General features: G+C 39.1%; 1 protein-coding gene across 1 annotated transcript in view; it reads right to left on the bottom strand.

The window, feature by feature from the left end:
- Window positions 1–12,462, bottom strand: part of necab1 (N-terminal EF-hand calcium binding protein 1) — a 33,618-nt gene that overhangs the window by 1,975 nt on the left and 19,181 nt on the right. Inside the window, exons 6-11 of the mRNA XM_067500693.1 lie at window positions 10,420–10,556; window positions 5,193–5,314; window positions 3,997–4,073; window positions 3,445–3,492; window positions 2,265–2,377; window positions 1,112–1,189 (exon numbers count right to left, since the gene is read on the bottom strand). Coding sequence (XP_067356794.1) covers window positions 1,112–1,189; window positions 2,265–2,377; window positions 3,445–3,492; window positions 3,997–4,073; window positions 5,193–5,314; window positions 10,420–10,556 — 575 coding nt within the window. The remainder of the gene's footprint in view (window positions 1–1,111; window positions 1,190–2,264; window positions 2,378–3,444; window positions 3,493–3,996; window positions 4,074–5,192; window positions 5,315–10,419; window positions 10,557–12,462) is intronic.

Below are 12,462 nucleotides of genomic sequence, written 5' to 3'. Positions count from 1 at the left end.
ATACACAGTTTGATTTGCAGACAGACGTAGTGCCACTGTGAAACTGTTGAGGTCTGCTGAATTGCACCATATGTGTTACAAATGTGCTGATGTACTATCAGTCCAATATACGGAGTTGGCCAGTGGTAGCTGTAAGTCCTTCCTTAGCATTCTGTCCACATGTACTGGCAAGGTTGCTGCAGTGAGCTCCAAGTGAGGGATGGTAATGGGCTTTAGGGTGGAAACTCTTGGCTTTCCCAACACAAAAACATTGTAAACTTCATTACTGCTGTTTTGCTGGACTAAGTACGTTACTTTCCCATAGCACTCCATTTTGCATCTGCAAAATGATTCACTCAACTGCTTTAGACTTGTTACCCAATGGAACCACCTTTGGGCAAGATGTTCAGGCACAGTATCATGTCTGGATAGGATGGATAGGTGGATAGCATGGATCCGATCGCTCTTCTGGTTGGGGGGGTTGCTTTGGATAACGACTCTGAACTTGAATTGATCTGATTGAATGCATCATTGCACGCCCAATACCCTTTCCATTGGAAGTCCATTTTGATCCAAATCTATATCTAGAATTTATTTCTTTCGCCTTCTCTTCTTGGAATAGCTGCTAACACCATTTGATTGTTACAGATACATTTATTTAACCTGAAGCCACCCATCTGACATATAGCCTTCAAACTGTGGGAAAGACACTCTGCCTTTCAAACAGATTCAACTGATTTTAGCCAGTCATCAACATAAAATGAAGAACAAACACAGAGAAAACCCCCGTTGGCTCATACAAGCACATTCAGAACATTAACACTTGCACATGAAATGTGGAGCCACCTGGGGATTTTTGGAGCTCTGTTGTGTGTCTACTGCTTTTTAGGAATTGTGAACCAGTTTCCACAATTGGTTTATTGGTGGCAAATGGTCAGGTCACAGGTGATTTGATTCCACAGGGCAGATCACTGAAACCTTTCATTCATATAGACTTAAGAACAATGTGGAATTAAATCTAATTATGGCCCATTTGAAGCAGTGTTTGCATTTCAGATTAAAAGATAGTAATTTATTTGCACAAGCCACAGTGCAGTCAGGCACGATGCATATGGTGCATCTGAGTACTTACTTCTTCCACACGTTGTTGTGCTCCCAGAATTCATAGAGAATGAAGCGTGATTCATTTGCCAGCCGTTGAACTGCGATGCTGCCAAATGCAAAACAAGGGAGAGCACAAGTCATGCAGTTACTAATTAGTGTGGTACATCAAGTCCCCCAACACAGCCTTTCTGTTTGAACTGTTTCGCATATTCAGGCAAGTACATCTCTCAAAGCATCTTTTCTGTGGGTACTCTGTCAGATTGAGATAATAAAGAGTTTTTTAGGGGTGGATTTTAGTCTCATTTTAACTTGAAAATGCGTTAACATGATTATTTAGAGAAATGGCCTTGACAAAGCATGTAAAGGTCACATTGTCCTTTAGGCATCTGGACTTTTCGGAGTGATTCAGTTTGTTCTGCCAAACTGAAGTTAGCCACAGTGCAACAAGGGAAACAGAGCTGAATACAGAAATGTTCTAAGTTCTAAGGCTGGAGAAAAAAAGAGGATGCAAGTAAAATCTTTGATCTACTACACAAAATATAAAGTATTACAGCTCTAAGGCCGCATGCCTTTGACAGGAGAGTCATAAATTCTTATGCTTATTAAACTGTAGCCCAGTTTCTCCTTTTAATGTTTCATGATTAATTCAGATGCTCTCCTAATCTCTAGAAGATTTGTAAATGAGATTACGATATGAATTAATCAGTTAGGGACACTGCATGCTACATTCTTAATGAGAACCATGTCAAGAAGAGGAATAGCGCTCAAAACTGCTCTAAGTCTCAGAATTGATGGTTTAACTTGATTTAAAGCACCAGTTATTGTAAACCAATTGGTCAGTTTGAAGCTGTCATTACCATTGAGTGGATCTGGCTCAGGTGTCATCCAGGTTTTGCAGGGGATAATGTAATTTCATTTGTCCATGTTTTATTATTTAATGTACTGAATCTCAAATTACAAATTTACACCAGAGGGTGAAATAATTTGTACAGTACAGTATCATTATCCTCTAGATAACAGTGGGACAAATGTGTGTATTTCTCTTTACTGGGAGTTGTTTTTGCTGTTTTTGTTTTACTCATCAATATAAAACCTTTTGCAAAAGTAAAAAAAATAGAAAGCAAAAAAATATATAACAAGAAGTTCCTGACAAAATGTGAACAAAGAGAATATAAACTGACTGTAGACATCCAGTCTGGGCACTGGCACAATCCATATACTGTTTGAGAGCCAAACGAAACTCCTCCAGCTCGTCCTCCAGCACAGTGAGCTGCCTCTGGACTATCAGGATGTGCTGACAACACACACACACACACACAGTATTTATCAGTTAAGTCAGAGGTTCAGGATATGCTTCTCATGTGGGGAATCTGAAAGAGCTGAGGTGCATTCAGAAATCTTCTCAGGGTTTCACATCAGCTAAGTGTATTAACAGACAGCTACAGATCTGTGCAGTGAACAGAACTTTCATTCAATCTTAATAATTTAATACCTACAACAGTTGATTTACAGATAAGACACACATAGTGTGGCGAAAAAGCATTTGCATCTTGTTGTCCAAAGGTGTGAACGGTAGGAAACCATAATCATAAAGACCTAATAAAATCTTGTTCCCTGTGGCTAAGGATTTGTTGACAGAGTCAGAGGCTGATGGGAACAGGAAGTGAATGGTCTGCCCGTTAGCCTAAGGTACACAGTGTGTGTGTTAATGATTTGTGTGTGTGTGTGTGTGTGTGTGTGTGTGTGTGGCTGATGAAACACCTCAAGACACTTTGCCAATGGCTAATACGGGAGAAACAAACTCACTCACACTTCCCCTTGTGTTGTCATCAATTCCCAGAGACACACAGTGTTAAACCAATTACATACTGACTAATACACACAAGATGAAAGCTACTAATGAGATATGACTGTGACACAAAATATTCATATGCATGGTTTAATTTGTATTTACCATGTGTTGTGATCCTGATCACTGTGCAACTCAATTATCAGCTATTTTTAATATGTCTCAGAGTTGATGGATAATTATATATTACATGTAAATTGTGTTTTTCATGAAGGCATGAACTCTATGATATCTAGTCTCCTTTTTCTCTCTGTCTCTCCACTAGCCCTTTTCACACACACACCTTTGTCTTAAATACTAAATAACGAGCCTTAAATACAAAGATTAAAGATGAAAAGAGCGGTAAAATGGTTCTGACAAATTTCAGCCCTGCTGTTACCATGGCAACTGATGGTTGCTCATTATCATTGTGGTCTCCCTTCCAGTTACACTCCACAATGTGGGAACAAAGTGACACAAAATGGTCATTGCAGAGACACAGTGGAAAAGTAGAAGAAGGTCATGAAACAAACCGATTTGCTCTCCAGGACCTCCTCTTCAACAGGCTCCAGACGAATCTCCTGCAGAACAAGAGGAAATCGACAAAGATAAGAAGCCCATAGTGACAGGTTCATCCAATCCGACAGCACATGCTCATGAATACAAATTCTGTTTGTCTCAAAATTTGTCAAACATGCAATAACAGATTTAGTTGGCCACTTGGAGGCAGCAGACACCATTAAGACAAGCAGACATCATGATCCTCTAAAATACAGTAGTTACACATACAGCTGTTGCATTACTAGGAGAAGAACATTTAACGGAGTTCATGCTACATTTAACATATGCCGCTGTGAGTGAGTGTGTGCAGCTCATAAACTGTACATGTATGTGTATGTGGGCTAGCTTTGATGAGATTAGTTAATTTGTTAATAACGTTTTATGAATCCACAATGGTTGAGACAGAAATGGAAGGACAATATGACGTTGACAAAAAAAAAAGATAAAATTATAAATACATCAGAAGTTGGATATAAAAGAAAAAGAAGATATGTAGAAAAGCAGACTGAGTGAAAGAAAGTTACCTTTTGTTCTAGGCGATCGATAAGTTTCTGCAGCCTGTTGACCTGGACCATCCACTGACAGTCTTCATCATAAACACCTAACGGAAAGAGAGACACACAGAAGCGATAGGATTTCATATGTTAGCAGTGAACAGCAAAGGTGAAGGGATGAAAACCACGGCACAGATGTATTTTAAAGACTTTTTTCACAATTGATTGCTTGAATAATCTAAAATAGTGGCGGCGTCCCACAAGGTTTTTTAAGTTTCCTTTCATCCTATGCAACAACACAGCCGCAGCAATCAATAGAAGAATTTTGAGGTGTGTAATCGAAGTTTACAGAGATTCTGGAATTGTTTGACAGATTTCTATAGCATTCATGGCTGGTGCTATAATAAGTGTCTCATGGAGAAATGTCTGTGTGCAAACAATAAATACACACCTACAACAACCCACCTGGGAAAATGTTCAAATAATAGAAAAAATAGTTTGCTGGGGATAAATAACTTTTCATTTGGAGGGTGAAAGTTTATCTGTCCCTTCATTAAGATCAGTTTATCAAAGTAATAAATGAAGCTACTGAAGCTGCTCTTTAAAGAAAAAGACATATGCCTACCAAAGCAGTGTGTGCACATGGGTACAAATATTGAATCAATGAAATATGGGAAATATTAAAATTAGTCTTTTCATAGTCACATAATGAAATTCCTAAAGAAACCAGAGAAAACTACTAAGTTATTCTATTTTTTGGTGAGTGTCAAAGAAAACCACAGTTTTTAAATTGAGACGACAGAGCACTGTGTTTGTGAAATGTGTGCTTGTGAGCCAAGCAGTTCATTATCATCTGACTGCAATCTAGTGCACTAGTGGGAGGCTGATTTTCTAACCGCAGTGAGCATATATTTTGTAGAATAAAATCTCTTTGTGTAGCAAAAGGTTATAAATTTTCAGACCCACATTTACAATAAACATAATTTCATGATGTCCACACAAGTACGCCACATAATAACCTCAAATTTCCACCTGAGCACCAGCAAAGCTCTCTTCACTTCACTTTCTCTCACACCTACATGACTTTCCCTCTTGTACTCGGGTCTCTGTGACTCTGACAAGACAACATCATTCAAGACTAAGCAGGATGCAGTGAAACATAAAAAACAGCCCAGTGATGATGGTTTTTGTTTTTCAAATTGAGACAGAAGATCATATACCCACACCTGAATTGATGAGACTGAGGAGCGGGTTATTGGAGGAGAGGCTGCTGTTCCTCTGCAGCCTCCGATGGGAGCGACGACCTGACCACTGGATGGACAAAACCTCTGGCTTCAATGGGCCCTGTCTGGAGGCAAAAAAGGACAATAAGTCTCAGACATCACAATTCTTTAGTGTGACTGATACTACTCTCAGTTAAACTAAGTTCCAGAAATTTACTTAACTAATAGAAGCTGAATAGGAATTTTATTTTGTGACCAGTCATTTATGCAAAACAGGGTATGAAGAAGTTTCAGTTGTGATTTCACATTTAGAAATTGTGATAAATAACTTTAATGTTTCAGCAACATTTACTAGTGCTGGTTCTCTCATTTTTTAATGTATTTTCTAGATGGCATGAAGATTTCTCAAGAACAGATATCTTAGTTGTGAATAAATCTAGCACGCCTAAATTTGTCTTTGCTTTGTTATATTTTTGTATTATGCTGCATGAGAGAGTGATGCGGATGCCACTGAGAGGTCAAATGCAGCTGCAGGGTGACGTCACCAGAGATTTATTTTGCTGCTATCAAAATGTGAGTCAAGATTTATGTGTATATATCTGTTAATATTAGGCTTATTTTTTGTAGAACAAAGCCTCTTCCTAACTCAATATATTTTACACATGTAACATAAACGGCTCAAGGGCTGGTTCCATCTACCAGGTCTAATTACCATATATTTAAAGTATTTGTTCACCATTTTGGATAAAAAGCATGAAGCTACATCCACCACCATTTTAGCCTACCTTAGCATAAAGCGTGGAAACATGGGGGAAACGGTTGCCTGGCTCAGTCCGGCAGTGAAATTTGCATCCCTGCTTACTAATTAACATGCGCCATCTCATTTTTTTTTTTTTTTTTTTGTGTTGACATACACAAAGCAGCTGCTTTGCTAACCGGCTGCTACTCTAGTTTAATATTTACTACACATTATATAAACTGTTCTCCTCATTTAACCATTGAGAAGAAAGCTAAGAAAGCTATTGTCCATGTATTCTTCTAATGCTCTGGTTTACAAAGTGGGGGCTGTTGCCCCTTTGTGGCCTCCAGGGGGCGCCAGGTAGGCCGCAGCAAATGGGAGAGAAGATGAGGAACAGCTCTATCCATTATCTTTACTCAGTGATCCTTTCAAGGTCACAGGGGACTGGACAAGTCTGCAACACATCGAGACATACACAGACAGACAACAATTGACACTTACATTTACCTTACGGACAATTAGGAGTCACCAATTAACCTAACACACAGTCTTTGTACTTCGGGAGAAAACCAATGCAAGCACAGGAAGAACATGCAAACTCCAAATACAAAGGCTGCAGCCGGCCAGGGATTCAAGCCGGGGACCTTCTAGTTTTGAGGTGGCAGTGCTATCCAACCCACCACCAATGAAAGGTTTTGAAAATAAATTTTAAAAAATAAAACATGTTTTTAAGCACACAGAAGTCTTAATTAATCCTCCTTATTGCCTGCCAGAGGTTATGAGTCTTTCCCTAAAGTACTGAAATTCCAAGGATTGTATTCATATGGAAGCACCTTTAAAAGACTTTGACTGATCCTTTGAACATCTGAGAAAAATAAAATATACTGTAATTAATCCACTTCCTAGATCGTCCTAGATATGTGGCAAATGTATTTGCTAAAACAGCTCAGAGAGAAAAATCAGCAGCCATTGTTATGTGTAAATACTGCCTTTGTAAAAACTGAGAGGTTTCAGATATAAATAGCAGAGATCCACCTTTTTCTCCACCGAGCCTTTTTAATCACTGATGAAACAACACAAAAACCTATTTAAAGCCATCAGAGGAACAAGATGTTTGAAAGAAAAAAGGAATTGTATTCACATGCATGAAGAAACATTTCAAGTGTGGCAACTCAGAACAGCACACTGGAGGAGAGTAAGCTGCTGTGTGATTGTGGGACAGACAAACAGCATCGGAAGAGATGACAGGGAGAAAGAAAATAATCCCCTTCTTTGAAGTAAATATGGGAAAGTCTTGGTCATCCAAACTCTTAATTTTCTGGTTCTTAGAAAAATATGGGAGACAATAGAGTGCAGGACAACACCACCACAGGGATTCACTTAAACCAAACTCATCCAATAACACAGCAAACCAAAACAAGTGTTATTCCTAAGGAAGCTGTTAAATGCTGCAACAGAATTATATTTGACAAAGGCTAAGATACTTAATTGGGATTTTTTAAAGATGGGGACATAAAATTAGGCAAAGGCAGAGCCAAAGATACTAAAAGCTGTACTATTTCATATTACAAGTCAACTGACCACATCTGAAACGTGTTTAAAATTGTTCACTCTCAAAAGCTGCTATGAAGAAGGGTGAGTTGAGGATTTAAAGGTAAAAACCTTTTCTGGCAGCATTTTGTTGCACTTGGTTGTGTAGCGATTTAAAGACAATATAAAGAAGAAATCAACATATAAATTTTGCCCACTTTCATGCAGAAACTCATTAATCACTGTGTGAAATGAAAGGGAGTCTGAAAGTTTTTGTAACTCTCCGGAAGGGACACCTCTCTATCTCCTAAGCCACAGCCACCCCCGCCTGTCTACAGCAGCACTGCAGCCAGCCTGGTTTCCTACCTCTGTCTGTCTGATCCTGCTTTTTTTCTGCATGGTTTGCTTGGACTAAGCCTGTTTATTATTAATAAAATGCATTCAGGTCCCCTCCCCGCCGGGTGTTTGAAACGTGTTCATGACACACTGTGCTAAAGGTAATATTTCAGTAGCCTACTCTTTCCACTGGAGTTTTGAGATTGTGTTATATAAGGTTAGCTAAGGAAAAACTTTATTGATTGCCCAGGGGGAAATTCAGCAGCAGAGTAGAATTTACATCAAAAACAAATCAGAATAAACCCTAACTATGATACAAAATAGAAGTAGAAGAACCAGTAGTAACAGCAATGATTATTGTGTGATATGACAGTTGATGTGTGAGTCAGTGAGAGGCAACACTGACGCTGGGCAATCAGGCAAATCGGTCTCATCCAACTAGCAGTTTCATCCAATCCAGGTTGCTTGAGTTTGCTGAGAGCGATGAAGACCAAAGTCAGATGACAGCAGAAACAAAGTACCTGCAGCAGTATTTCTCCACACACTTTAGTAGAGCAGCTTCGTATGCCTGTTCACCCTTTCAAGCTGGAAACCAATCCAGGTGTAATGAGTCGTGTTTGAGTTCATCCATCCACGCTCCAATCTGGTCCTTGATAAGCACCGATGCCTGGTCCGTCTAGTGCAAAGTTTACATCACATATTTTCTCCCCGCTTTACCCCACCTGGGAACATCTTCCTCCTAAGTTTCTGGTCGATAGTTTCTTAGAGAGTTTTCATATTTTTATATTTAAAGGCCATTTCCTAATAGCCGCTTAGCTGTTGCCATGTGCAAATAATGCTGATTCCAACACACTGAAATTCAAGAGACAGATTATGGTGAGTCCATTTCTGGTCTTTCCCTCAGAAAAGCACAATAGAGGTTGGTGGAAGATGGCCAACAAAATATTAACAGAATTTACAAACGCAACACAGAGACAGGAGCTGCTGTAGATGCCAGCTATCACCATTCTACAGCAGTATATTTATTATATGTTATACTGTACAGATAGATGATGTTTTTGCCGCCTTTGACCAGGTGATTTTATCACACATCTGTATTTTAGTCACTGCACCGACACAAGAAGTTTCTTTGACTGCTGTTAAGGTACTTTTAAAAGTGCTCATATGTTTTCAGCTGAGAAAGAAACCATGTCCAACCAAAATGACTGTTGAGAAATTAGCTGTTTTCTGAAACATTGTGAGCAGTTTTCTTCTGCTGGATGTTGGAAGAAGTTGGCAGCAAAGCACTGCTCGGCTGCTGAAGCTGTAGCTCAAGTATAGACTCAAAGATGATGCGTCATCACCTGGTCTTTAAAGTCATCGCTGACACAGATATTACCACCTATTGACCCACAAACCCACCTGTTTGTACAGATACAGCATCTTTGTGAGGATTTATTCACATATTGCATTCATTTGCCTCTTCCCCTAACCTTAACCATCAGAACTGACCCTGAAACAGCCGGTTCGGGGTGAAAAGCCAAAAGGTACTCACAGTGATGGTACTAAGCTAAAGTTTGTCCACAAACACACACACACACACACACACACACACACACACACAAATTGTACATATGGGAATTTTGTGCACTTGCATAATAGTGAGTCACCATCACTAATTAACCGAGCACACCAGGGGCATGCCTAAGTTCTGAATGTAAATCTGGACAGATCGAGTACCACATTTACTCACAGACACACACACACACACACACGCATGCATACACACATACACACACAGAGCTGCGTCAGAACGAGTGCTTCGAGTTTGATCATCAGTAGCCGACTCTTCCGATAAAGCCAGCAAGTGAGCGTTCATTTTTAGCCAGTTAATTTACAGACATGCTAATAGCTTAGTCACAACCATATTAACGTCATATTCAAATTGTCGACCTGTCATACATCTGTGTTAAATATATATGTTAGTATATCTTAGTTAAATTAGAGACAAAGTTGTAGTAAACAATCTGATTAACAGAGCAAATAACCCATGTATTTAGATCCCCCCTTTTCTCTTTCGTCTGGGGTTGACAGTAAGGATTATTCAAATAACAAGTCATTGAGTTGAAGCTGCATAAACTGAGGTGGAGCAGTGGAAGCAAACCGTTGTCCAGATAAAAATAAACTGCTTTACTAATGATGACTAATATTTGATTTTTAATAGTATCCAACATATTAAAACGAACTCTCTTGTATTCAGCTGCTATGCTGCTGTGCATATTTCTGTCAAGTTGTAACAATACATTTTTAATTTGCTTCCTTTCTGATTGTATTTCCCCATAGGAAGCTAAATCAAATTAATATAGGATTACACATCTGCTGGATTACAGGGAAGAGCAGTTGATCATAACAAGTACAAGGTACAGTAAGAATGTGTTGTTGCATGGCACCTTGGATAAATGCATGGTTTAGTCTAAAATGTGGGCCGTAAATTAGTGTGTATGGTTTGGACAAAATGATGAGATGAGCTAGGAGAACTGCAATTATGGCTGCCACTGTACAACACAGTTTGTCTATGTTCAAAAGAAGGGTGTGTGTGCGTGCGTGTGTGTGAGTGTGTGAGGGACCAGAGAGATTTGTTCTTACTTTTCTTGGCGAGTCTGCTCCGCTGTGGTTTCCATGGCGCACTCAAGTGAGCTTTGAAGTGAATGAAGCTGATTGGTCGTCTCCTTCAGCAGGAAGCGGGTCACAAACTGCTCCAGGTGGGTGGACTCCTGATAGTCCTGTCAATCAAGAGGATGAGTGGGAGGAAGAAATAGACCGACAAAGGTAAGGAGGGTAGAACAAAGAGAGCTGTGAAGTTTTGCATGCCAGCCAAGCGTCACCCCGTGACCAGACCTCTTCTGGTAATATAAGATGCCTATAGGAAATCTTTCAATCAGAAAATATTGCATATATCTTCTGCGAGAGAGCAGATGATGAGGAAAGGGAGGATGTAAAATCCTTGGTACAGTTCACACATGCAGAGTGGAGTACTTTAAATCAGCTTTATACCATCTTGGAGATCTTGGAGCACGTTTTCTGGGCAGTTTATTCATTTCCCTTTAGATAAACATAGAACTCATTCATGCATTTAAGTCATTAATAAGCTCCAACAATGTGTCTCCACATTAAACTTTACTTCACAGGAGAAAATTATTCAGTTTCTCATCAATGTCCCAGAGAACTTAAATTTCACTAAAACTGAACTTGTTAATTTGAGAGCAAACATAATATCACAGTGTGGAATTGCAATATATGCATTACTAAATTTTAGAAGGGGCTTGAAGTCTTAAACCAGTAAAGAAGTTCCATGGTGAAGGATGTCTCTTATTTTCCTATATGAGTCCAGCAGACACAGGCAAACTCATTCATTCACTCTCCTTTTAGCTCTCCTCTTTAGCGGCTAAATGCTTCACCAGTAGTCACTGTATGTCTTCTGTTGGTTGCTGGTCAGGTAGAGCACGGTCATTTTATCAGAGGTGTTTTTCTCAGTAATCAGCTGCCTTGAAAAGATGCTGATTAGAACAGGGAGAGTGAATCTAAAAAACAGTGTGGGCTGTAACGCAAATGCTATCAAACTCTGTAGACCAGAGAGGACCCGCAGAGCTGAATAATAAGTTCATACAACTGTGACATTTCACATGCAAAAAAATAACTGGGTTCATTGTTACTATAAAAATATTGATCCGTTTTGACTATTCTATTTCTGATTGGCACAACAGGTATCTGTATAATATGTGGTAGATTACATGTTTACACTGTGTATTATGCTGGTAAGTATTTTAATAATAACACAAATATGTGAAATACCTTTAATCATAATCATAAAGGAAAATAATATGCTCAACACCATGTATGTCAGACTGAGGTGATATTTATTATTTGTCAGTCAAGAACATGTTTATTTTTGTTTTCAGGAAGCTGATGGGAAGAAATGAAAGTGAATTACATTTTTGAAAAGCATCATTTGCTATGCCTGAACCTGAGCAGGAGGGCTGAGTTTTGTGCTGGATCTAATCAGAATGGAGTGAATGATGCTCGGACACCGCAGAGTTTACTGTCAGCACATCGCACCTGCTACCACAGTTCAGAGCTCTCTGACTGTTTGTACATCCACTAACAATGAGAAGTTCGAAGGGAAACGCTAATGCAACTTAGATTAGAGAATGACTAATGCATGAAGAGGAGTGTGTAAGTGTGTGTGTGTGTGTGAGAGAGAGAGAGAGACAGACAGAGAGAAGGACAGATATATTTCGATGGTTTTGCCTGTTCGTAATTACTGTATTTTCAAAAGTACAATAGAGATGGTTTGATTTAAAATGCTGCATGTGTTTATATAACTGCAAAAGAAGTCACATGCACAGGCACAAGCCTACACACACACATCCTAATTACAGTACAGTATTTTGAGAAGCAAGAGAATCAAACTCTGCTGCATCTCCAGAGTAAAGAGCAGATCATTAGACTTTTCCCATAGGTTCAATCATCAGCACATGTGATCAAAGATTGAACAGCTTGTCCTAAAAAAAACGTAGCTCTATTTTCCACAAGAACAAAAGGAATAAAATCTCAGTGGTTTCTCCAGTGTACCAAAAAAAAAAAAAAAAACAGAATTTGTATCGGCTGTATATCAGTCGGACATTGATC

Source organism: Channa argus, chromosome 1, assembly GCF_033026475.1.
Source record: "Channa argus isolate prfri chromosome 1, Channa argus male v1.0, whole genome shotgun sequence".
Lineage (NCBI taxonomy): Eukaryota > Metazoa > Chordata > Actinopteri > Anabantiformes > Channidae > Channa > Channa argus.
Note: the sequence above shows the minus strand (reverse complement) of the source record. Positions and strands in the feature narration are given on the sequence as shown.